This window comes from Asterias rubens, chromosome 4 (assembly GCF_902459465.1).
Source record: "Asterias rubens chromosome 4, eAstRub1.3, whole genome shotgun sequence".
Classification (NCBI taxonomy): Eukaryota; Metazoa; Echinodermata; class Asteroidea; order Forcipulatida; family Asteriidae; genus Asterias; species Asterias rubens.
Window position 1 is genome coordinate 1,284,941 of NC_047065.1, and position 27,797 is coordinate 1,312,737.

Genomic DNA, 27,797 nt, shown 5'->3' on the forward strand with positions numbered 1-27,797 from the left:
CTCTGAAAAGAGCCGGTTTGGTCTCGACGTTTCGATCAGTATACTCTGCTCGTCTTGAGGAGAAAGGTACATGTATATAATAGGTGTAACATACAAGTCCAGCAGTTAAGTGAAAATACATGAATAGAGAGAGAGACAGTCAGAAAGCACACGGAAAAAAGCAAGGGATAAACAACGAATAAGGAGACAAAGTTTTTATCACATCCAACATTAATTTTTATTGATCTAAAATTCTCCAAAATACAGTGTTATTTGTCAGTGACGATTCAACTGAATAAAACACAAATCTTTTTTTTAAACAAACAAAACCGGTCTGTACTAAAAAAACACACAATCAGCGTCATTAAATGTGGTTTCTTCTTTGTCTTCAGAAATGTTCAATTGTCATAGTCAAAGGTTTTAAAATTAAAGCTGTTTTGTTTGAGGAAAAGTATATTCTTCAAATGAAATTGAATAAATCCATTTTCGATTTTTCTTTTACAATGAATTGCTTGATCACAATTTACCGCTTAAATCTGAATTCCTCAGACTGTAGAGACAGTTGCTATGACACATTTTTCTGGGCAAGCTTTTGTATAGCAAACTTGAGATGAGAGAGCCCTGGTATTATTGTGCTATACACATCCATTTAGAATGGTGTATTGGTGTTCAACGTCTCTTACGCAACTACGCAAAAGCTTGCCCCTAATCATGTGACATAGCAACTGTCTCCATAGTCCGAGGGATTCAACTTTAAGCGGTAACTTCCGACTAGTACTGAGTAAACAGTGCTTACACGTACACATCGGTGTAAGTTAAAACCAAATAATATTCTTTGTCCCCAAAGCAAATTTAAAATCTACAAAACTTGTGTCTAAGCAAGTCATTGCATAAATTCTTCAAATCTAACTTCAAAATGGCATTTTGCCTCATGTGACAAAACCATTAGATTTTCTAATGTTGACTAATAATCCCTTCATTTGTAGAAGACTGTTCCAATCAGAGTTAATCATTATAGTCCAATTTATGGTGAAAACGAGCCATAAAGCACAATAAGCATTATGTGAGAATAATCTACAAAAAATCACAGCAAGTGAGCGTCTTTGAAGTAGTAAACGTTCAAAGACTAGTTCATAATATAGTACTGCTTCATTTCAAATGTGTGTGTGTGTGTGTCAAACTCTACAAAACATCCATACAATTTGTCTCCCACCAAAATAATTCTCTCTAAATTCATAGAGTTCTATTCAAGTCCAGTTAAACATGTCTTCTTGAGGTCAGTACAAAAGGAAGCATTCTTGCCAATTTGTTGAGTCAAACAAATTTATATTTCAGCATTTTTGTTGTCTTTTCTTTTACAAAGCACCTTTCATTTTTTTATTTGTTAAATTGAAATAACTCAGTTCATTTAACGATCAAGGTGTGACAATCTCATGATCTAGAATAATCTTATAGTCTGGTTCCAAGACCCTTGTATTGATTATTTTCCAGTAAGCTACCATGGGCACCAGGCCCGGTTGGCACAAACTTGGGCTGTGACGTTGCAATAGAAAGGTCTATATAACCACAGTGAGATTTGTTGGGAAAAAAGCATGGTTCCTTTTTATAAAACAAAAAGTAACAACCATTACTATTAGTGCATGTAGGAAATAAGATCAACATGGCTGCAGCAAATGAGACCCTGTAATACGGAGTACCAATGAAGTGTTACATAACTGGTTCCCAGCTGTCACAATAACACTAATTATGCCTGTGACCTGATGAGTACCAATCAAATCCATCACCGGTATACAGACAAACATGCATTCAACCAGTGCACCCAAAACAATCACCTATAAGTGAATTTCATTACAATATTGATCACTTAGTGAAAATTCTTTACTCTTTTTAAAAAATCAAATTTGTGAAAGCCAAAAGAGTAATTTTAGTCATGTGAGCAGCACCTTCGCATTCCATGAAAAAAATACCAAAGTTTGTTTTCCTTCATTATACAAAAAAAGGGTCGAAAAATTCTGGACCAGCCAGAAGATGTGAAGATAAGAGGTGCTTTTTTGAATCAAAGTACTGTTACAATTTTCAGTATAAACTTCACAACTTTATACGTTTTACAAACAAAGAGAGACACCAAAGTGTCTTTCCAATACTCACCTTCACAGATATAACATACAATATCCACTCACAGTATAGCCTCTTAAAGCTTATAGTTAGACAAAATCTAAATATTTGTTAACAATCACAAATTAGCAGCCATTTTCATCAAGGCTATATGCAGCAGCAAAATCAAATAAGAAGAATCACGACGTGGAACAGGTAAAAACATAAAATTCCAATATCTGAAATCATATTTACACTAAATTATGCTGTTTATGATTTAAATAAGAAATAATTTGGGGGAGTAAGGTAATTATACCCCCATTAGGGTATAATTATTGTCATTGTCATTCAAAGTACTCCGTTTGGACCAGATATATCCTCATTGAACGAAGAGAATGGCAAACAGGATAAAAATCACAATTTTGATTCCCCTGACTAAAGAATGCTATGAGACATACTGTATTTCTGGCAAGATAAAGTTGCTCAACATTTAAAAAAGGTAACAGGACTAACTGGTTACCGGCCAAGATGTCAGGAGACATCTTGCGCTTGTAGATGGTTCCCTGTATTTTTGTAGTTCAGGACTTTGTTGACAGACATTTGTTGCTGGACTTTGAGCCGTTCACATCGGGAAAGAAAATGTGAATGGGACTTAATTGTCTTTTAATTTACTTCCCAAATGTTTGTCTCAAACAATGTGAGATTCTAAAACTGTTCTTAAGCTTTGTTCCCATTGGCCTTTTTCTCCCTCTGCCATGCGGAAAGTTACCAGGACTGGCTTTCGTGTAATTCTGCCATGTCTTCCCACCAATAAGAACACGGCTTTAGTCTGAAAAATCTTAAGTGTGTCCAACAAGATATTGTACCTTCTTTGGGGTAGTATAGGTAGACTGCACCCTGTTCAAAGTATATCTGTAAAATCATATGAAATGCCATGCTCAGTTTGCAAATTACAAGCAAGAAATTAACATAAAGTAGTCAACAAACTTTACTGAAATTTCAAGTCAAGATTATTTTTTAAGCAAAGAAATCTTCGCTGACGAGTCAGAAAATAAGCTAATAATGAAATTGCTAGTAACTGTTTAGGAATGTGGCAAGCCGTCAGTCCTGACTAAAGTACAGCAAAAATCAAGCAAGAGTTTATACAGAGCCATCTCAGTGTTAGTAATTTCATTGAATGTAACTTTATTTACATGTACTTAGTATTTTTCTTTCTTTTTAGTACAAACGTCTGCAAGTACGAAGAGCACCAGGCCCAAGTTTCTTGTCATTTAAAGTTAATTATGAACTTGGCACTTTTTACCATAATGCTGGCATAACATCATTTTATTTTGAATCGACTACAATTTAATTTTCTTAATCATTCATTTATGTGTTTATGTTGAATCAGGAACTGATAGAGAAAGAAACTAACAAAAATAAACAAATTTGCATAAAGCCATTACAAATGTTCAGAAACTGTGTAGCTGTTAAAAATGTCAAGGCTTTTTAAAACACATTTCATTCAAATACATTTTTGAATTTTTGTTCATAACTATCAAGAATAAAACAGAAAAATCATCAATTCAAGAAAAGGTGTCTCTCATGAAAATTAATCATAGCTAAAACAGGAATTTCTTTCCCTGAAATTGATGTGAACATTTATTTTAAGACTGCCTGTTTGTTTACAAAACAGAAAGCATGTGCTTATCTGCATGTTTTTATTTAGTATTTCAAATGTCAGTTTTTTACGAAGCAACAGATGTGTCAAAAATCATAATTTGTTTGTTTGAGTAAATTCTTGACGTACATAATGCACTTAATGCATGTGATTTTTCAAAGCATGGACTTTTGGCTGAATCGTTGCTTGGTAACGACAATTCTGAATTAGGAAGGTTAAGGAACATGGCGTCTTTAAGGCTGAAAGATTCTGTGTGTGAATCTTAACAAAGTACGAACAAAGATTTAAAACGTTTAGTACTGACTGTAAGCATATTTACGATCCAGCTTAGGGTGTCCCCTCGGGTGTTCCCCTCCCTGTATCCCACCCATGGCGCCACCACCCCGTAACACCGGCTGTGACTGCGCTAGGACCGGCTGCGACTGCGCTAGTCTTGTCATAGACCCAGCTGGTGACACTGGCATTGATCCTCCAGTAGGGGGCCACATTGATGACTGTCGTAGAGTCACTGGATCACTCCATTGTGGTGTTAGGGGTGCATGGACGTGGAGTTGTTCTTGGGCTGGGAGGGGGTACGGGCCAGGGGTTGGGGAAGCACCGTCATTAGGAGTGACGGGGCGTTGCCATAACACCTTGGGTGGCCATGTCTTTGTTGACCCCTTTAGTTCCTGTAACAATAAATTTAACCAAAGAAAAAAAAACTAAACCAACAAGTATTTTAAATGCAGCAGTCCTTGATACAGTGCGGCCAATTTCGTCAAGTTTCCCATGTTCTAGGATGATCTGACAATGAGTGCATAAAAGTAACCAGCCTATAATCCTTCACAACATTGGCTTTGTAAAAAAACAGTGTGATTATGTTTGCAGTGTTTACCTCTTTAACTCCTAGTATTAAAGACAGTGGACGACACTATTGGTAATTGTCAAAGACCAGTCTTCTCACTTGGTGTATCTCAACACATGCATAAAATAACAAACCTGTGGAAATTTGAGCTCAATCGGTCGTCGAAGTTGCGAGATACTAAGAAAAAACACCCTTGTCAAATGAAGCAGTGTGCTTTCAGATGCTTGATTTCGAGACCTCAAATTCTAAACTTGAAGTCTCGAAATCAAATTCGTGGAAAATTACTTCTTTCTCAAAAACTACATTACTTCAGAGGGAGCCGTTTCTCACAATGTTTTATACTATCAACCTCTCCCCATTACTCGTAATCAAGTAAGGTTTTATGACAATAATTATTTTGAGTAATTACCAATAGTGTCCACTGCCTTTAAGTGATAAACTTGAGAACAGAAATAACCGAGGGCTTAGAAACTAGACCCATAAGCGTATCTTGGGTGTGTGGTCTAGTTCACTGGACCCAAGCTCTGGAGTTGCAGCAGAAGAGTATGGGTTCGAATCATGGTCATCACACTTATGCCCTTGAGCAAGGCACTAAACAAGAATTGCTTCATAAAAAGTTGGTAAGGTAGTGCATTCTGCGCTACCAGCCAGGCTCCATGGTACCCATGCCAACATCCTTATAGACTATGAAAGGGGTTACCCTGTTTCAGCCCCAGAAGTAGGTGGCAACGTTTCCCTGGTGACAGTTGATTTGGGTCGATTGCCCAAATCAGCTAAGCCGCTGCCTTGTGATGTTGGGCGATTTCTCATAAAGAAACATAAACCAAAACTAGATTGAGTACCTACCATTTGAGCTACCTCTAGGTACTTCATTGCTATCTGAGCACTGGGATCAAAACCACGCCCATGAATCACCTCCTCTCCTCCACTACTGTGTCTCCTGTAAAAAAGAAAAACATCCAATAAACACGAACAAGATATGAAATCGCACAAAGACTCTCTCTTGGTTCAACATTTTACAAAAGAACTCGAAATTCCATGGAAAAATTCCCTCCTTAGTAACAGTCTGGTTCCCTGCTTCAGCAGACTGTTTACTTGTGTGCGTTTTAGTTTATTTTTTAATGTGGTTTAGTGTATGTTTCTCGGTTTCCTAAATGCCTCTTCATTTGGTCCATTCTATTCCATAAACTGTTCACTTAAAAACCTGTTTGTATTCCTTTTTTTATTTTGTAAACTGTTCAGTTATTAAAGATGTTCCACTAAGTTACCTGTTCATGTTTGTTGTGTTGTCATTTAGTCTTTAAGAAAGACTCTGCTAGGGTCCAAACGTCAGGCTCTTAACAATTTGTTACATATATCCCCTTGGTCCTTTTGGTTGGTAAGTTGTTTGCAACAGCTAATTCTATTTTTTTCAAACATAATAGTAATAATAATACTGACCTTCTGTTTACCGAGGCAACAAAGTTGGGTCCAGTCAGTCCAAGCCCCGTAGCAAACGCAATATCTCCATTCTCTGCAGACTCATCACTGGAACTTCCTGAATCATGTTGTCCAGAGAAACTGTGGCTCAGATGATCAGGCACCCTAGGTAGAGTCAACAAGAAATCACAAATTAGAGTTTAAGTAGGATTTGAAACTTTGTATGGTGGAAATACAATATGGAAAGGTTTGCGGTAACACCATGTAATGACTATCTCTTAATGAGTTGGGTGGTTCTGAAAAGAACCGATGGTTTCACTCCATGTTTCAGTATGCCCTGATCGTCTTCTGGCTTTCTCCAGAAGACGATCAGAGCATACTGATTGAAACGTGCTTCAGTGGTACATTGTAGGCGGAAGGTTTTTATTTCTTTGATGAAACGTTTGAAGATGCATCGAGATAATTTCTCTATTTGCCTTCCATCCCTTTACTAGATGAGTTAATCTTATTGGTGAAGGGCTTATATCAACCTTACAACCTCTTTCCCGCCATAGGTATGTAGCCAGCCTCTGTCTTCTCTACAGATATTTTTGTGGTAAATACGACAGCAGTGTGTCCAACCTAGTTCACCCTATCAGAATGTTTGAGCATGAAACCTGGCTATCTGCTTCTTCTCACCCATACACTTTTGATTTGTTGAGATGTAGAACAAAGAGTCATTTCCAACAGCTTTATTCCACGTACTGCATCTCTTTGGAACTCCCTCCCTAGTGCATTTCCCCCCCATCCTACAATCTAGACTATTTTAAGAGGAATATCCATTCCTACCGTTAGCTTTCCCAAAATTATTTGCTACATTTTATAAATTGTCTTCTTATAGCTCTTTACCAAGAGTGGCTTTTAGCCTCGTTTGGGGCAAACTCGCATTAAAACAAAAGTTCAAAACTTGACTTACCCTTCAGGATTACCCTCTGGGGGTAATGGCCACGTTCTATTCAGTCTACTGTCCGGATACACCCACTGACCCTGGTTCTCCGCCATATCAAGGTCCTTAGCGTACCCCTTCGTTCGCTTCCCTAGGAAATTCGTAGCGATGTACTGGGCGAACTCGGCATCCGTACTGGAGTTATCATACATTGATACGATGTCCCTCTCTGCATTTCTGGTTGAGAAAGGACGGACTCCTTGGATGGGAGGTTGTCGAGCAAGTTGATTCAGCTGCTGTGGCTGGGACGTCCAGGATCGTGAGATCATCGTGGTCGGGATCTCGGTGATTCTATCTTGAGCTTCAGCTTCCTGAAAAGTGGGGTTAAAATTGCCGTATTTGGCTGGGTTGGGGTCGATATTACCCCAGTTTCCTCTGACGTTGCTTTGGGTGTTCCCGCTGTTTGTGCCGGGTGTTGGAGTGGTGTTCCGAGGTGATCCTTGTGAGAAGGTGTCGAGATGTTGTCCGATAACGGTCTGGGAGGGCCTGGTGATTCCAGACAGCATATCAACAACGTCTTGGATCTCAGCATCTGATGCGAAACCCTTCCGTTTCAAAACAGGTCCTGAAGAACAGAAACCAAATATGAAATATATGATTAGCGGTAACACCGTGTGTAGATCTTACTGGCTGGATAGATTATGTTCTTATGAGAACTAGTCTTGCAATATATTTTTCTACCGTAGAGTAGATTTTTCAGAACTCAAGTGAATTTTTTACAACTGTGGAATAGATTTCCGAAAATTTGGGGGACTTTTCAGTTCTTTCACTCAGGCAAATTTTCTATCATAACAGCTCAACAGCTTTTTTTGTTTTTTTGTTTAAGGGAGAGGGGTAGGGGTTGGGGTTTGGGTGAGTTTGCAACCAGCACTAAAGAAATGCAGGTGTCATATGGAAACTTGTCCCCCCATGTGGGAAATTTAGCACGAGTTGAAGGAGGTTGATTCAAAAGAGGGGCTATAAGAAGAAGTTTGTACATTGTTAGCCAAATGTGGGGGGGGGGGGCAGAATCTCCTGCCAGTCGACCAATCTTCTTCAAGACAAACCTTTGAAGTTGATGACATTCTTATTCCATGGAGCGTGTTCCTCCGTTGGGCTAGGGTGTGATGTGATAGTGACTGTCGGGCTGATCATGGTTGGGCGCTGGCTTGCTATGCCAATGGTTTCCATAGTTACCTCCCGTTTAGGAGTACTGCTGCCAACTGGAGTCTAGAGGTAAAATAACAAAATAATTGATTTGATTCAAATGCTGCAATACTCTTCTAAGAAATATACTAAATTCAAAGGGATAAATTTTATGTCATTAAGGCCTTAAATGTACGTCATATTAGAACTCCCTTAAAAACCTGTAACCATTTTATATATACAAATGCAGCTTGAATAATGTACTAGTTTAATATTAGTCAAACATTTATCCAGCCAATGCTCTGTTGAAAAGTGTAGAAGTTTTCTTTTGACACTTTCAATTTGCCCACCAAGTTGTGATAAACAGCTGTTGAATTGTACAAATATGTAACCAGCTTAAATGCTATGTCACCCACAATGTTTGTTTGGAATATTTCCTGGTTAGACAGCTTGATGAAAAATCGATCAATCACACTCCAAACAGCGCCCTCATAGGGGTTATCACCAACCGTACATTTCATGAAGAAATTCTTACTTTATGCTGATTGGGAGCCTCCTGACTCATTCCTGATTGGCCACTGCTTGAGTCATCTGATCTGTGATTGGTCGATTCAGCATCCTGATCCAGATCCATGGGCACGTAGAATTCACTACTCGGGGCTTTGCTCAATTGACCTGAGCCGAGACCAAACTTTGATGCCAGTTTCTCCATGGTATGTCGGAAGAACTTACCCTGGGGGGACCCGGGGGTACTGTCCACCGGTTTGCTACTCCCCTTGAGGGTGGGGAAGGAGGAGACTTGCTCTGTCTGTCGGAGCTTGACTTTAATCAAAGGCAAGGATGGTTTCCTTCAAATGAAGACAGAAAATATGAAACGGATTTAATAACGATGTTTCATAAATATGCAAAAGCTTTTGCTAAATTATTTTCTGTTTCTAGGATTTCAAGCTTTGCATACAAAAATGTTCTAAATTATTAGGGATACCACGCTGATAGGTACACTATCTTACATCATATTATTGTAGAAGTTAAAAGAAATTAATCATAAGTAAACAATTACGAGGAAAAATGAAACAGATTAAAACAGATTTTCTGTTAAGGGATCACCTTGCAAAGGTTTTACATAAGTTCACACTATAATCCTTGACATTTTTTATTTGGGGTTGAACAAAGAAAACTTTACCATTGACCTCCAGATTAATGTGTCAACACTCTACCAACTGAGATATCTAGCCCTCTGTTGGCTGTCTTCCTATTTTGTCAATATCTTTGTTCATAAGTGCCTTACAACCATTAACTGCCTTGAAAATGTTGTCACAAATTCTATAAATAATTATATAGCTTTTGTCAACTTAACCTCCACACAGGATTATATTATGGGAAACTTCAAGATAAAAGAACAAAGGCTTTCCATAGTGAACGAAACTAATTCAAACAGAGCAAAATAGTTTAAAGTAAACAAGGGAAGAAAAAAAGGCTTTCATATCATTAATAAAACTACAAAAGAGAAACTGAGAATTGTTCTCAGTAATATTACAAACTTGAAAGTTAGAGGCAAGCTGAGAATGTTCGACAAATGTAGAAGGAATATCATCATTATAATGTACACAAGCACGAGTGATTCATTTCAGTTTCTACTTTATTAGTAATTTTTCCTCTTTTTTTTGTACACATGAAAGTGCAACTGATTCTGATTCTTGTGAGTCTCTTTAAATTTAGAATTGTAATTGTGGCTGATTATTGGTCATTTTCCAATTCAATCTGGTTTGAAACTTTTATAGAAGAAGATTCAATACCAGATTTGCCACATTGCTGTATTATTTCTAAGCATTCTGCCTGTATATAATTGTCATGTTTTATATGATAATTGTATATATTTATTTTTAAAGACACTGGACAATATTGGTAATTGTCAAAGACCAGTCTTCTTACTAAATGTATTTCAACATATGCATACAACAACAAACCTCAAAGCTCAATTAGTCGTTGAAGTTGCGAGATAATAATAAAAGGGAAAAAACCCTGTCACACGAAGTTGTGTGCCTTCAGATGCTTGATTTCGAGACCTCAAAATCTAATTCTGACATCTCGAAAACAAATTCGTGGAAAATTACTTCTTTCTTGAAAACTACATTACTTCAGAGGGAGCCGATTCTGACAATGTTTTATACTATCAACAGCTCTCCATTACTCCTTACCAAGTCAGTTTTATTCTAAAAATTATTTTGAGTAATTACCAATAGTGTCCAGTGCCCTTAATGTAACTCTCTTGTGTTGCATTGGAATTGCGAGTTTTACCATTTTTATAACCATGTAATTTTGTAATATTTAATATGTAATTATTTAATCTAGCGCTGACCTCTTTCCTGTCTCTTTATGCATTGAATAAATTGTCCCTGTCTGTACTTGGGCCTGTCTACACTAATGAGTACATTAATGTTTCATACTATGAACAGTAAATACAATTTAGAATGCAAATGGAAGCAGCAGAGTTTTGAAAATTTAAAACATAATAAATTGTTGTTGTTCTTATATACTTCTATTTCTAGAAAAACACATTTATTTATTTGTTCAGTTTCTATTCTCCACTTTCCCTCTCTCCCCTTCTCTCTTGAAGTTTGAATTAAATCTTCAACTCCATTATCCCCCATTAGGTTTTTCTTTCGGATATTTTTGTTTCAACTGAATATCTCCTCTTCATTTCTGTCTCTCTGTTATATTTCTTCTTTCCCCCCTCTCCCTTCATCTTCTGTTTTTATCTCCTTATCTTTACCCTCCTACCTCAAGTGGCTTTCAGCCTCTCAAGGAGAGGGGGGGGGGGTCCATTAGGAAAGAGAAGTCTTACCTCCCGTCTAGTAGAGCACTCAGCTCAATTCTTCTAAGGTAAACAACCTCCACAGTACCAAGTCTAGTCTCCTGACCAGTCGCTGCTTTGCCCCACAGGCACTGATCCAAAATCCAAACAGTCGGCACTTCCACGACGAAACCACCATCATGAGATGAAATCTGGGCATACTTTTGTAGGTTTCCATGGAGATTCGAGGCTTTAATGTCGACCTGTGTGTAAATTGACAAAATCTCTTATTATTGCTTTTGTTTTGCACAAACCTGAGCCCTATTTCATGGCTCTGCTTACCGTAGGCAAGGTATCGGCTTACCGTAGGCAAAGTATCATGCTTACCGTAGGCAAAGTATCATGCTTACCGTAGGCAAAGTATCATGCTTACCGTAGGCAAGGTATCGGCTTACCGTAGGCAAAGTATCATGCTTACCGTAGGCAAGGTATCATGCTTACCGTAGGCAAGGTATCGGCTTATGGAAGCTTGGAATTTTGCCCTTACGTCAACCATATCTCTCGGGTTATCGGGGAATTTTTGAAAAATGTGTGTGTGTACTCCACGTTACAAGGCATTCTTGCTTAGACAGGTTGCACAGTAAGCAGATTTGGGCAATAAGCAGAGCCATGAATTTGGGCCCAGACCAACATGCCTGTCGATCCCCATGCTAAGAATTACGTATTATTTATTCCCCAAAGAAAACCTTAATCTGACAGTCTTTTAGTATCCCACGACCACTTCATTGACTGACAACATATTTTTCAATATTCCAAATAGACCCCCTGCATATGAGGACACACTCAATGAGGCCAAAAAGTGCCCTCACTGAGGCCTAAAAGTGCCCTCACTGAGACCAAAAAGCGTCCTCAATGAGGCCAAAAAGTGCCCTCACTAAGGCCAAAAAGTGCCCTCACTGAGGCCCAAAAGTGCCCTCATTGAGGCCAAAAAGCGTCCTCACTGAGGCCAAAGGAGGCAAATCATTGGACGATACATGTAGCTGTTCTTTGTACAAACAAATGTGCACATGACCTCAGCGTCCATGTAGTGTTTCGAGTTATGCAAGGGGTCAATAGCTACGCCCCTGTGCCTCGGATAGCGATATCTTACCAGGTCTTCCCTGCCAAACAGTAGCTGTACAGCCAGCCTGCTCTGCCCTACTGCTACCGATGGACACACCTCACATAGGAGGTTCAGAGATACCTGCTCCTGATTAATGGGTACACCTAACTGTCTAGATGTCTCCTTCACTAAGGCTTCTACCGCTTGCTGTAAGATTAAAAATATGATTTCATTTCAATTTGTTTATTCTTGTGGTGAAGGCAATGACTCTAAGATAAGTGAACTTAATCACTATAGACCTTTATCACGGTGCAGCCATCTTGAATTTCTCTCATTGACAGCAATGTTTTCAAACCGAGGCTGGAAGAACAAAATAGTCTGGTTCCATATTGCCAAATGATTTTAGGCATTCATTTTTGTTATTCGATACGAGGAACGTGACCAAGATGGAGACAGCATGATAAAGGTTTATACAGTTTGGACTGTTAAGATAAGAATGTGGTAGTTTCTCAAGGCTTTCTCATGGTGGATTATACAGTTTGGACTGTTAAGATAAGAATGTGCTAGTTTCTCAAGGCTTTCTCATGGTGGAATGAAATTTTTTAAATCTATAAAGTGAAGTATTGGATATTATGGAGGCTAATGATATTTGCGTTTTTCCCTTTTACATCGATGCATATTTAGCCATGCAGTCCTGGAATTAAATAAAGGTAATGGAGGTCATGAACTTGATTGCCCTTAGAGTTGGCCTTAGTGCCCCTTCAGCAATTTCCCTTAGTCTTTTAGCTTTTTCATTGGAAGTGCCCCTTGCAAAATGAAAACGGCCTTGCCCTTTCAAAGATGAAACTCCAGGCCTGGCACTGTATTCTCACTGTATACGATTCTTGTGCAAAAAATCCACAGGAATTTTACTTGAGTGAGATTCGAACCCATGACCTTCGCCATTCTAGAGCAAATGTCTTACTACTAGACTATCGAGCTTGCCTGGTAGCTATAAGCAGTTCCAGTTCTACATTTTAGTAGCAGATACCATGACAATTTAACAAGTGAAAGGTGTTATTCAAAACTACAGCCTGAAAATCAGTAGTTCATTTTTTAGCAAGGATAAACAACGATCCACTTTCTTTGTTTTTACCCACCAGTTTAGCCTGAAAGTTTTCTTCATGATTTGGCGACCTTTGACACATTGACCCCTCAACCTGCAGTGACACATCCTGAAGGTCAGCCTGCAATGTAGCCCTCTGCTCACTAACAGACAGCCGCTGTGATTGGCCGGTTTCTCCAGCTGCAGCCACAGTCTGATGCAAGAGTTTATTTGATTGGTAGGTGTTGATTTCTTGTGATTCTTTGTTGCCACAGCAACCTTGCATGAGGAGCGAGGTGCATTGTGGGTGAAGATGGAAGCCGCCACTCAGACACAATTCCGTCTTTGGAAGCTCAGACAAATCCTGTTTGTACACCTTTTCAAACAAAACATTCAATAAATGAATTTAATCAAAAGTGTTTTTAAGTGATCTCAAAAGTTTAAAGGAAAAGTATATTTAGATAACTTTGTCAGTACAAGTACTTTGTGTAAGTACATACCGATAGTTGGAGGTCAAGCTTTTGTCCGACCTCTGACATCTTGAGGTCAACCTGCTGACCCTGATGTGATTGAGCATCCTGCAAAAGCTGTCTCTCATTGTTCGTCAAAGAATAGCCCTTCCGAAGAGATTTTGTCGCCTGAAATGAAAGAAAATCCGTTATTATGAAACAATATTCCAATGTTTGGGGGTTGACCAAAGAAAATTATTACTAGAGCGGGCTTTGAAACAAATGACCTCCAGATGAACAGCCAAGCGCTTAATTAACACAATGTTTTTGGGGTTTTGGGGTGGTTTTTTTTTGGTGAGGGGACATACTGAACAGTGCCCCGAATTGCCTCTTATAAATCAAACTCATAACTGACCCCTGACCTGTAAAGCAGTGATCCCTGACAATAACAAACAAAAATTTGACCCTAAAAAAATGAATTGAAGAAGTTTTAAAAATTTCATACAAATTTGGGTGGGACTGAAAAGTTCCCTCCGTTGTCTCTCATATACATCCAACCCATAAATGACATCTGACCTGTGAGGCAGCGATCCATGAACTGCACGCCTCCCTGACCCCATCTTCGCATTGTTCTCCGATTAAGACGTCTTCCACCTCTTCATAGCAACCCATTGGGGTGAAGGCATCAGTCGCTGATCGAAAGAAATGACACTGGGTCTGTAACATCAGGAGAAAACATCTCGCTAAGACCTAAGGAAAGGAGAAAATACATCTTTATTTTTAGTCTTTTGAGAAATCATAAGGTGTTGGTGCTCTCGTTATAAAGAAAGAAGAAACAATAATCAAAAATGCTTTTAAAGCAGAAATTATTGCTCACACAACTTTCTGCTCTACAGAAATGAGCAGGATGTGACATGGGCCCAATTTCACAAAGCCTGTAAGCACCTGTAGCATGAAATTGTTTTCCTTGATAAAAACAAGATTACCAACCAAACTTTAATTTGTTGCATATTGCTTGTTACTGGCATTCAGCTTATCCTGAAAATTACATGGAAATTTGGTTGGTAATCCTGTTTTTATAAAGGAAGAAATTTCATGCTAAGCAAATTTTTGTGCTTACAGGCTTTATGAAATTGGGCGCTGGTAGTTTGGCTGTTAACTCTACTCTCTTGTACATGTGGGCTTAATTTTGTTGTGCTTAGCAAAATTTTGTGCTAAAGCAGCTCTATGGGCCAAGATGCCCCCTGATGTCCGTGAAGTATTTTCTCTCCTCAATACCCTCAACCAAGAAGGAACTACCGAGCTCTCTCAAGAACGAATTATGTGTATTATTTCTTTGAATTCATTGATTCAATGCGACGAAAATTAATCACTTCGAAATCCATTCACAGAATAGTGACACATCCTGTAAAAACAGTGAACACAATCCTAGACGCGTAAGGACCAACAAGGGACGAACAAATTTAATCAATTTAGAAACGAGATTCTAAGAAACCTACTCTAAGTAGGGCAATCCTTACAGACACCTTTAGAAAATTAATCTTTCACGAGAGAAACCTGACACCAACGCTTGTGACAATGTCAGAAATTGCAATAGATTTTTCTTGGAATGAAAGTGATCTAGAAATGCGACACTTCTTAGCGACAAATATTGTTGTCTGTGGAGGAATGAAGTGTGTGTCCTGGCACCTCGAAAAACCAAGATTGTTAACGGTCACTCCGTGAAGCAGAAAACCATGAGGAAACCATAGAGCTATATGTAACCATAGAGCTATATGTGTTATATACACCCAACATAATTCAAGCAATTCTATGAATGTCAATTTTGTTACAAAAGCCTTACTTCCTTTATTTTGTATTCCAACTGTATACCAAGTGCATGTCACAGTTGTCAAACATAATTTCATTAGCATCCCCTATTGCCAAGATACCTGACTTTCCACTTGCTCATAAGTTCATACGTGAGATTGCTGTTGAGCGTTGAGTACTGTCTAAATAGCTTGCAGTTGTTGTTCATGCAAAATGCAAGACAAACTTTGAAAGTGCAGTACTATGTAATGTAATGTGAGTACTTTATGTGAGCACGATCATTCAGTGATAGGGCCCAACTTCATAAAGCTGTTTAAAGGAAAAAGTTGTGCTTTTAAAACAGTTTGCTGCAAAGCAAAAGGCATCCGACACAATTTGTACATGACATGATATTTTGGCTGGTAACCCTAGTGTAGCAAGCATAATTTGTGATGAGCAGCTCTATAAAATTGGACCCTGATAAGTGTGGTGCGTGTTTTTGTGGAAATAGTCTTCTAAAAAAAAAAATGAGAGTGATGGACATTCTGTGAAGAAACTACGTAGTCGTCTTGTAGTCCTGTGATGTACAATACAAGGTCTAGTTTCTTTCAACACCTTGTATGGCCTACAAAGTTCTACCTTGTATGTGTACATGCATTACCTCAAGATTGAATTACTAGAGGCCAGGTTTGATAGTGTGAAGTTGTGAACATGGCGTAGCTCGGATAAAAGGAGTGATGAATTAAAGATGGTTGGGTAAGAGAGTGTTCCCGGCAGGTACGACTAGAATAGTACGAGTGGCACAAACACGTACTGCGCATCTATACAAACAACTTCGCATAGTGAATTAATTTAATGAACATTACATCCATCACGTACATGTAGACATACTCTTTGATATACGTGTAGACCATGAATGTAAAATTTCATAATTCCTGATTCATTTTTTTAGCATTGTGGTTATTTTTGTTTAATTTGCAGTTAATTTACACAGATCATACATGACGTACATTTACAGCAAAAACATCTTTTAGATAACAATAACAACCCAATGACGGTGAACAGCAATCAACCATCCCCCCCCCCCCTCAAAAAAAGACAAGACAAAACAAACGTCACACACTAACTTTCCAATGGTGACTGATTTCACAACCCTAACTTCAGAGCACCTCATAACAGTACACATTATGTAAGACATTGTCCGAAGAAAAAAATATTTTCATAAAATTAAATTATTACAACAAAAAATATCCTCTATTATTCTGAAGATGACTCCAAATGACTAGACTCAACATCTGTGAGCCATTCATCATGGAGCAGCCATCTTGTTTTCTCCAATTAATAACAAAAAATATGTTCAAAAAAAAAGTCTGACTATTTTGATGAAATTGCTTACTTGGAAATTCATTATTGCTGATAAGCACAAAGTTAGGTACTTAAAGGAATTTTAAAAAATTGCAATAAAATTGCCCCAAAACATTATACTGTAGTATTTTAGTGACTAGTAATAAATTAATATATCTCCATTTGAGCTTTCGTAACAACAACTACTTCATCAGATGCATTGAAGAAAAACAACTTTAAGGTATTATAAACAAAGGATGGTAATATAAGTCTGTGCTGTCGTGTGACAACAAACCATGATCCCTATTCATGGAGGAAATAGCAAAACGGGCAAATTTTGTGGCAGCAAATCTGTACAAATATTACCATAAAAATCCCCCACTTCCCAAATTTCTACGGGCATGCTCGCAACTGAAGATTTGTGCCATCTCCAAATCTCCTGCAATCTAATTAGCCTGGAGTGTTGTAAACACTGTCCTGCCGCTTCATTGCTCCCTTGTCAAGCTCACCCTCCCCCTTGGCCTCCTACCCAGCTAGAAGGCTCCTGGGGATTGCAGCCTGTCATGTGTAATGAGTACTGCCATAGTAATTAGGTTCGGATCATTATAAGAAAAAGGGGATATAATCCCATGGGGAGGTGGAAGATGAAATCACAGGGTTTTAGGGAGGCTGATGTAACATGTTGAGAAGTTTCCATACATGTGAAGAAAATCAAGTCCTGTGGACAAGCTATTATAATGGCACTGGACACTATTGGTAATTACTGAAATAATTGATAGCATAAAAACATGTTGGTGATGAGCAATGGGGAACTGTGAGAAACGGCTCCCTCTGAAGTAACTTAGTTTTTGAGAAAGAGGTAATTTTTCACTCAAATATTAAAAGACTTTTTAGGCATCTGAAGAAAGCAATACATTTTTTGCAACATGGGTGTTTTTCCTTCATTGTTTTTTTACAACTTTAATGACCAATTTGAGACCAAATTTTCACCAGGTGAGAATTGTGGCTTTGACTGTGTCCAGCGGTGCCTTTAAAGACCATGGACACTATTGGTAAATGTCAAAGACTAGTTGGTGTATCTCAACATATATGCATAAAATAACAAACCTGTGAAAATTTGAGCTCAATTGGTCGTTGAATTTGCGAGATAATAATGAAAGAAAAAAACACCCTGTCACACGAAGTTGTGTGTTTTCAGATGCTTGATTTCGAGACCTTAAATTCTAAATCAAATTGGCGGAAAATTACTTCTTTCTCGAAAACTACGTCACTTCAAAGGGAGCCATTTCTCACTATCACCCTCTCCACATTACTCGTTACCAAGTAAGGTTTTATGCTAATATAATTATTTTGAGTGATTACCAATAGTGTCCACTGCCGGGACTTCCTGTAAACTGTGAATCAATTTTCAATTCTTGTTTTACATTTTAAGTAGTTTTTAAAATGTATGGCGGATATACAATCTTTGTGGTCAAACAATATATATGCAACGTACATCCTGTAAACACAGCATCTCTCAAATTGAGAATTTTACTTTGTGTAGATTTTACAAATTGATAGTAGGCCTACATGTTGCTTTTACATCTCTGTCTCTTGATTATTTAATACAAGTAAAAACCAAATTTAAAGACACTATGTAGACACTATTGGTAATTGTCACAGACAAGTCTTCTAACTTGGTGCATCTGAACATATGCATAAAATAACAAACCTTAAAAAATTTGAGCTCAATTGGTCATCGAAGTTGCGAGAAAATAATGAAAGAAAAAACACCCTTGTTAAACGAAGTTGTGTGCTTTCAAATGCTTGATTTTGAGACCTCAAAATCTAATTCTGAGGTCTCAAAATTGTGGAAAATTACTTCTTTCTCGAAAAATACTTCAGAGAGAGCCGTTTCTCACAATGTTGTATACTATCAACAGCTCTCCATTACACATTAGAAAGGTTTTATGCCAATAATTATTTTGGGTAATTACCAATAGTGTCCACTGCCTTTAAACACTTCTGTCTAAAACCAGTGGCATAGTATGAAAGAGTTTGGGGTGAGGTGGGCCCAGGGAGGGGGGGGGGGTATTGAAAATCATCCAAGCTGAGATTATGCATCAAAATAATTATTTCAAAGTAAGTGTGTGAAGGAAAAAACCCACTTACAAGTCTGTCTTCATTTGCTATTGCCTGTCCACCATTTTCCTTGTTTCTGTTTTGGGTTAGGAGGGGGTTTTGGGTTGGGTGGGGTGGGGGTTCGAACCTCAAACCTCCTGCTGCTATGCCACTGTGATAAACTGGGCCAAATTTCATAGAGTTGCTTAGGCAGAAAGTACTGCTAAACGTTCTGCTCAGTAGAAATGAGCAGAATACCAGTCACCAACTGTATGTACATGTGACAACTGACATGGTATTTTTCAATGGCAACCTTATTCTGCTAAGCATAATGTTGTTGTGCTAGCTAATTTTTGGCTCTGATGCTGCTCTTTAAAAAAAAAAAATCTTTCTTAGATAAAGACATTTCTATGAAATTGGTTTCAAAATTCTTTTGAAACATGTTGTCAATCAGTAGAATACATGTAGAATAAACTTTACCAGTTATGCTGTGAAAATGTGTTTATACAATTCCCAAACAATTTGTCAACTGGTAGGACATGGAATAGAAGAACTTTACAGTGATGATTCCATGAAAGGCTGGAAAACCAATCAGCCACAGGTTTGCAACCTTGACAAACTATTGAACCTACTACTTGAATTGCCTCTACTTGAATTACCACACCATTCATTTCCTGTGGCCTGGTTGCTGTAGGGTCAGGAGTGTCAACCAGTCTGGAAAGCATAGTAAGTACCCAGAGTTGGCTTCAACCATGAGAACATTCCAAAATATGTTTGGTACTGTAGTCATGGTTTTCAAGGGAATGTTTGGGTTTATGGAATTGAGGAATTTCCGGATGCTTTCCTACAGCAAACATTCCATTCAACGAACCTTAAAGGCAGTGGACACTATTGGTAATTGTCAAAGACAATTCACAGTTGGTGTATCTCAACATGCATACAATAACAAACCTATGAAAATTTGAGCTCAATCAGTCATCAAACTTGCGAGATAATAATGAAAGAAAAAAACACCCTTGTCACACAAAGTTGTGTGCATTTAGATGGTTGATTTCGAGACCTCAAGTTCTAAATATGAGGTCTCGAAATCAAATTCGTGGAAAATTACTTCTTTCTCGAAAACTATGGCACTTCAGAGGGAGCCGTTTCTCACAATTTGTTTTACCATCAACCTCTCCCCATTTCTTGTTGCCAAGAAATGTTTTATGCTAATAATTATTTTGAGTAATTAACAATAGTGTCTACTGCCTTTAACAACTTTCATCTAACTTGACATGTTTACATTGATTGTTCAATTAGTTCGTTTTTACATAGGCCTACATAAACTTTCTGGTATTGTTACGTACAAGTGCTGGTCTAGTAAATATCGTAACCTACTGTATCAATCAGCCCTAGGGTCTCGTAGAATTTCCCCCTAAATTTGAGCCATGAAAGAAGTCAAATCAATTGTACCGAGGTATTACTGTTCCTTTCTTTCATTGTGATTTTAATAGAAGAACCCAGAGGACTGTGCCATTTAAAACATTATACATACCCGGTAATACGTATGGTACAACTCATGTGTTTATGTACCCCCCCCCTCCAGTATACAGTTTTAAATCCAATTTTCAATAACCATTTTAAAGAATTGTAGTGCACCCAGGCTTGACCTTAACTTTTGAAGAAAAAATAAATAAAATACTGTTACATGTTTCGGAACTTAAAACGCAAAGTTTTCCCATAAAGATGACCACCCCACCTTCAGCTTTTAAAGCTCTATGTAACATCCACAAAAAACGTGAGTATATTTGCTCTAGCTATGGAATATTTAACAGTAGGTCTACTGTGGCAAGTTTATTTAAAGATGTTCAATGTTCACATGTTACTGGCAGGTGACAATAAAGAATACTGCAGAGGCCCACGTAGTCATGCGTACCAATACAGGTTATTCTACGGACTCAACTCCTTCAGTGTGCATACACCTGTGTGATTTAACACATGTTTCCACTGAATCTTACGTATTGGATGTAAATTTTGGTTAAAGGCACTGGACACCTTTGGTAATTTTCAAAAAAACAGTATTCTTACTTGGTGAACTGAAGACACCCTTGTTGGACAATTTTATTTTGGCTTTCAGGATAGGAATAAAAGACTTCTAGCTAGAAGTCGTTTAATATTTTAGTGAGAAATTACCTCGTCCTCAAAAACTGTGTTACTTCAAAGGAAGTCATTTCCCCAAAATGTTTTATACTATCAAGAGCTCTCCAAAGCTTGTTACCAAGTCAGTTTTTAAATTTATATTTGTTTTGAGTAATTACCAAACGTGTACCTTCCCTTTAACAAGATTACACCCACGGGGCAAACTAAACTAGCGGATTCCAAGAACCAATCTTTACCTGATCCTTGTGAATACTTTGAGCATGAATTCACAAACTGGAAATTCATTATTCCGAAACCTAATTTGCATTAAATGGGATGTAAAGTATTTGATTCCAATTTGTACATTATCCAAATCAGGAACTAGTAAGTTTAGTCTCTTTCAAATCTTGTCAATTTTAAAGGCACAGTTATTGTATGGAAGATCAGATGGGACAAAAAATGATTATGTGAAAATAATTGTGGACTTTTTAAAAAACCTCACAATAAATCTTTACCATATGTGGCCAACTATTAAAATGTGAAATCAATTTCTGCGATTAAACACAAACATATCTGTGAACTCAAATATTCCAAATAACTTTGTCTGAAAATGAATTTCAGTCCTTGCACAAGGCTTTCAAATAAGTTGATTTTAAAATCAATTAAGAGGGGCTGCAAAAATCCAAAATCTAATTAGGTTTTGTGATTGCGCTCATTTTCCATTCCATACAGTTCTCCTGAAGGTGGGGCCAAGGTAATCAATTGCAACTCATAATAATGAAAAGGTTATTTTTATTAAATGAAAAATGTGTGAATTTGGAAAAATTAAAGAAAAATATTTATATATCACTTAGAAAATGAATATTCCTTTTCGCTGCTCGCGCAACAAATACTTTGAAGACCACTCAACAATAAACAATATTTAGCAGGATATCCAAAACCAATTTGATGAAATCCATACTAACTGCACTAATGACCATAGGCCTATATAACCCTGAGCAGACATTCCATTCATTGACTCCAATTTCCATATTAAATCTGGGGTGAACCAGCTCTGCACAAAAAAAAGCTTAGCATGAAATTTTTCTCTTGATAAAAACAGGATTACCAACCAAATTTCCATTTGTTGCATCTTGTTACTGGTATTCAGTTGTTGTTTGCTTAAATCCTAAAAGATCACGTGGAAATTTGGTTGGTAATCGTATTTCTATCAAGGCAAAATTTCATGCTAAGCAAATTTTCGTGCTTAGCAGCTCTTTGAAATTGGGCCCTGTTCACAAAAATAATAGCCAAATGCCAGTTAAAACATCAGAGCACCAGCTACAACTCTTTCCAAGTGGTCTGGCTGGACAGTTAGTATTGAAAGGCATCCCTATTTCATTTGAATATTGACAAAGTGAAAATGCAGGTTCTAGTTAATTTTTTTATTTTTTTTTATAAATATTATTATTAGTTAAATGTCAAGCTAACTGGCCCTGGCCCTGAAAGTAGCAAGCCCTGTCAACACATGTGAACTAGTCAAACAGCCTGCAGACACTAACCAATACACATGTAGTAGTAGGGGGCCTACTAGTCCAGCCGGCAAGTGACAAAAAGTGACAAGGAAATCCTGGATATTATTACCACCTCATTGTGAAGACTCAAAGTGAAAAAAAATATTGAAAGGTTAATTGGTCACTAGCAACCAACTACATGAAGTTACCACAGCAATACCATAGAAATATTTTTTTTAAATATAGATCTTCATCATAGATAAATCTTACCTGAATTCCCTCATCTGACTTTTCCTTTGAGTCACGCCCAATCAGTCTTGTAACCATGGCGATACCATCCTCCTGAATGTGTTCACTAGCATTAAGCGTCCTGGCAGCCAGGTCTTGGGACGCTTGCTTGACCCTCAGCGCAAGTTCCACGAAGGGCGTGTCCTGGAAGAGGGTTACAAAGGTCTCGGCAAGGAGCGTGCTTGACCTGCAGAGCGCGTTCATTGCCATGAGGCAGTCCTCACTTTGAGTTTTGACGTCTTCAACATGGGCGTGGTAACTGTTCGGGAAGCTCCGGTGGAAGTGGGAGCGACTCCGACCGTCTCCCGATCCATCGGACTTCATGATTGGCATTGAGGTCGTATCAAAACATTGGGGTCAGATCAAAACAATTGGGTAGGTCACTCTACTCCCAGTTCCTTACTGTTGCCATCTCAGTTGCTCCGGACAGCTCACACGGTGCGACCGCTCTGTGTGAGAAACACGAGTGAAAATGTAAATAATGTAAGATGAACTGTCTTTAAATAGGCTTCTTTATCAAGGCAAAGATTTACTGGACTCAAGACTTAATCTTCTGACTTGGTTTTTAAATTGCTTGTTGCAATTGCAAAGTAGATGATTAATGCAGTCAGTTCTTCACAAAGGAGCAATTGTAGCTGTCCAGAAACTAGCGGATAAACATGTTTGCCTGTCAACGCTCTATTTTTAGTTTTTAAAATAGCAATCACATTGTGTGCTATACTCTGGCTCAAGTTATCATTCTCAAAATAACAAAATTACGTACGAGGCTCATTGTGCTGGACGTGTACTGAAGCTAGAAATGTCTAAATACAGCCAAGTTGAATCCACAAGAGTAGTAAGAGTAATTCAATATTTGACCGGCAATACACAAGAGCATTGACGGCATTGGCAAGAACATAGCCATACATACTTTTATCCGGGTGTTCACCTTTATTGTATACATACTGGTACACGTATTTGTTGAGTAAGGGATCAAAAAGTTCCCACAAAGCAGTTGGATAATAACAATACGTAAATCATAATGGAGTTTGATAAAGCACTTTGTACATTGTGAAGGATGCTTGAAGCGTTTTAGTTAAGAATTTAGTGAATTCCATGCGTGTTACTAACTCAGTAAACATTCTTAAGTCAATCACATGAATTAAAATGACATTTTCATGAGTAAGCATTTTGCACTGAATGTGCTGTACTCACCTTTTTTCTGTGAGAGACAGAAAAATCATCCCCTGCTAAAATGAATTTCCCCTGAAACTATTTCAGTATTTTTCTCTGAAAACATTCTAATGAAACCAAAAGTTTAAAACACTACAAGGACACAGCTGGGTATAGCCACTGTACATGAGGGATAATATTGTAAAGTATTTATAGACACTGGGGCGTGTTTTAAAGGCAGTGGACACTATTGGTCATTACTCAAAATAATTATTAGCATAAAACTTTACTTGCTAACAAGTAATGGAGAGAGGTTGATAGTATAAAACATTGTCAGAAACGGCTCCCTCTGAAGTGATGAGTTTTTGAGAAATAAGTATTTTACGACGAATTTGATTTCGAGACCTCAGATTTAGAATTTGAGGTCTCGAAATCAATCATCTGAAAGCACACAACTTCGTGTGACAAGGGTGTTTTTTCTCACAACTTCGATGACCAATTGAGCTCAAATTTTCACAGGTTTGTTATTTTAAATGCATATAATGTTGAGATACAGCAAGTGAAAAGACTGGTCTTTGACAATAACCAATAGTGTCCAGCGTCTTTAAATTACAAATTATAGATTCAATTGTACCTATTTATGGATTTTCCCATTAACCGTGTTTCATACAAATATGGACTGTGTTTTTACTGTTAGTGAATTGTCGCAGATCTTAATGATTGGATGAAATTTTGATTATTTATGAAAATGGAAAAGCCAGATGTCATTGAGTGGTGAACCTATATTCTGTGAATTCTTGGTATGAGTTACATAATAGAAGTCTGATCGTGTTTGAGTGCCATATGCTGCGACAAATAGGTAGGCCTACCCATCAGCCATCCTCCTTTATCACAATCTCACTTTTAGACAGTAGTTATAAATTGTATCAACCAGTCACCATGAATTTTCTTAGTTTTTCTTAAAATTGTACCATACATGTACAGCCCTAGAACTGTCTTGAATGTAAAATGTTTTTACTGTATGCGAGCATTTGAATTTTCCTTTTTTGAGAACAAAGAGCAAACTAATTTAATTGAATCAAATCAAATTGAATCGAATGAACCAAGTTAAATTGTGTACATTGTACAACACATACATGTAGATCTATAAATTCACAATTATGGTTTTAGTAGGCTAACTAAAAAACAAAAAATATGAAAAGTTTCAGGGAAGTTATGACATCATCTGCCAATAATTTATATCTCTACTCTTAAAAAATAAAACCTCTGTATATATTGTATTGTACGATTGTTTTTGACAAAAATCTAATAAAGAATTCAACACATTTCTATTTCTTGAACTCAAACATGTAAATATCTTTTATAAACTTTGAATACATTTTATTTATTTACTCGCCAAGAGTTTGTACTAGACACACTTTAATGTTTACAAAGCATAGTAGAAAATGTAAACAATGCTTCAAAACAGAATACATTAACGACGAGTTCAAGGAGTTGAAAGACATTACAAAACAAGACTAAATCTTTTGAATCCGACTGTGATGACTTTGTGTAAATGTTAAGATTGAGTCGGTCAATGACCAACATACATTCTGTATGCCAGTCCCCAAGAGATTTATCTAGTCAAATGCAACAAAAAGCTTTGAATTTCAGCCAAAACAACCAAGAACTTCCTATGTTTCATGGGGACTGAAGCAGGTTGGGACAGTCGTATCATGCCATTTACATCAATACAGGACCTACTGTTTTCTGAGAGGCTTCTCAAGGGGTTCTCTACATGGGCCTAATTTCATATAGCTGTTTTCAAAGCAGAAAATAATGCTAGCAAACTTGTGTTTTTTTTTAAAGCAAAACAAAGGTTTGCCACCAGTTGCAACAGTGTTAACTTTATGGGATTTTGGATGGTAAGCAGAACTTCTATTTTAGTCTTGTCACAAGACGATAGTGCTCGATATTGGATAGTGTACTGTCAGTTGTAAATCGCTAAAGCGCACCCTCCTTTGACTGGAGAACTACGTCAAGCTTTCCAGTCAAAGGAGGGCGCGCTTTAGCGATTAACAACTGAGCGCAGAACACTATCCAATATCGAGCACTATCGTCTTGTGACAAGACTATTTCTATTTTAGAGCAAGATTCGTCTGTGCTTAGCAAATTTGTATGCTTACAGTTACAGGCTTTATGAACTTGTGCCCTGATCGTCCATCTCTGCTTACAGAAGAGGTGAGAGTCATTAATATTCCACTACAACTAGGCCTAACATAGGAAATTTCTTTCTTTTTAAACCAAGGACATTCAAGAGTATTGCTGAAAATGTTGAGTGTGACTTAAAATGGAGGGTAATTACTTAAAAAATGACAGACCATAAAAGCTTACTTTGTAAGAGACGCCTCAATTTCTGTTGATAATTTAATATTTGGAGAAAATGTACTTTCAGACTAGAGTGGAGGGAGGGATTCAAAAACATTCAATCTGAGAATTGTTTCTGCATGAAACGTTTCTCAGATATTGGACAATGGTCTAGAATTGAGGATTTCACAAACCCTCAAGAAAAAGGGAGATTTAAAGCATGAATTCTTGTACCCTCTAGACCTCTTGACAACTGGGTGATTAGGCCTTTACAAGTAGGCCTAACTGTTCGGCTGTCTGCAAAAAAATCGCATGCAATAAACATAAAAGACTAATTTTCTGTTGATAAAGTTAGTCAATTATGTAAGTGCGTGCGATTTGATTTGTCCAACATAGTGTTGTTAAAACTTTAAAAAGTGTTGATTAGTTTAATGTGAAGAAAAAAAAGCAATGAAAATTAGTCGGTCTTTCATTAGTTGCGATAACGCAAACCTCCTCCTCTCGGCCGTCGGGAGGAGGGTTACGTTATCACTGCTAGTCTTTCATTAGCCCTAATATCACAGACTCCTTTTGTTTACGGTAGGAAAGGATTCCGTGATTAGGGCTAGTCGTTCATTAATGGAGGCATTGGAACGAGTCAGAGTGTCAGTTGTCTCATGTGATTGATTTGCGATGTGAATGTAATGTGATTGTGAGTGATACCGAGAAACTTATTTTTTAAATTTTATTTAAACACCAAATAGACCCAGTAACTGGGGCGCTGTACGACCGATAATGACAACATTTCCAAAAATAGTACAGCCCCCAGTAACTGGGTCGGATCCACTGGGTCTTATTTCTAAACACCAAACAAAGTCCAAATACGTGGTCCAAATATAAGCTATAGTATTTATTATAAAATAGCCTTTCAAAATTGTATAATTATTGTGCAACCCTAGTTGTTGTGTTTAATTTCGAAATATTTTATTTCATAAAAGTACAAACAAGATTATAGATACAACAAACAGACAACGTTCATTTTAAAACCATGCATTTTATAACATTTATTCAGAGATATATGGGCATACACAGTCACACTGCACCGTTACCGTTGGTTCGTGTACAAAGTGCACACACACACAAACCACCCACGCCAAGATTTTTAACTAGCTGTAAATAAATAAAGAAAATAACTCACTTTATCTAGACACAACATATCTTTACTTCGCCACACAGGTCTCTAAACTTCCCCAAATCCAGTTCAAATGTTTAGATCCTGTTGTTCTACGCTGATAAAGCCACAATTTACGCCCAATGTTGAAGATACAATTACAATTTTTCCGAAACCGTGTTTCATGTTGTTGACAGAGGTCAAGCAATCCAAGCAAGTTGACCCGGAAGTAGTCCTCCTGAACTAATTTGCATAAGTTCGTAACCCTTATAGGCACCAATACGTAGGCGTCAATCCAGCCGCTCCAAACTGGAGTTTAGCTTGGGGGGGGGGGGCACAATTTCTAGCAGCAGTTCTAGAATACCACAAGCATTTTTTAACCAACAGGTAAACCATATTATTTTTGTTAAATTATTAATGTTTAAGCTTCAAATGTATTTCCTTCCTCCATGCTTCAACTAACATCTATTTCCAGATATCATA

At 37.6% G+C, this 27,797-nt stretch overlaps 1 protein-coding gene across 1 annotated transcript; it reads right to left on the reverse strand.

Moving 5' to 3' along the window:
* Positions 1 to 366: 366 nt before the first annotated feature.
* On the reverse strand, positions 367 to 27,616 carry LOC117289104 (uncharacterized protein KIAA0355-like). Its single transcript, XM_033770069.1, has 13 exons — positions 27,342 to 27,616; positions 22,649 to 23,115; positions 14,112 to 14,285; positions 13,587 to 13,724; positions 13,142 to 13,462; positions 12,051 to 12,209; positions 10,952 to 11,163; positions 8,642 to 8,954; positions 8,028 to 8,190; positions 6,952 to 7,546; positions 6,018 to 6,161; positions 5,424 to 5,517; positions 367 to 4,401 (listed from the first exon to the last, which is right to left on the reverse strand). Exons 2-13 carry the CDS (start codon positions 22,997 to 22,999, stop codon positions 4,027 to 4,029), a joined length of 3,039 nt encoding a protein of 1,012 aa, XP_033625960.1. The 5' UTR covers positions 23,000 to 23,115; positions 27,342 to 27,616; the 3' UTR covers positions 367 to 4,026.
* Positions 27,617 to 27,797: the final 181 nt, after the last annotated feature.

Excerpts from the sequence above, each read along its gene's own strand:
- LOC117289104 (XM_033770069.1), bottom strand. The coding sequence starts at position 22,999 with ATGCCAATCATGAAGTCCGATGGATCGGGAGACGGTCGGAGTCGCTCC. Across the intron at positions 8,191-8,641 it reads AGGCTCCCAATCAGCATAAA|ACTCCAGTTGGCAGCAGTAC; the intron begins GTAAGAATTTCT and ends TTTTACCTCTAG. Across the intron at positions 7,547-8,027 it reads GAATGTCATCAACTTCAAAG|GACCTGTTTTGAAACGGAAG; the intron begins GTTTGTCTTGAA and ends TCTGTTCTTCAG.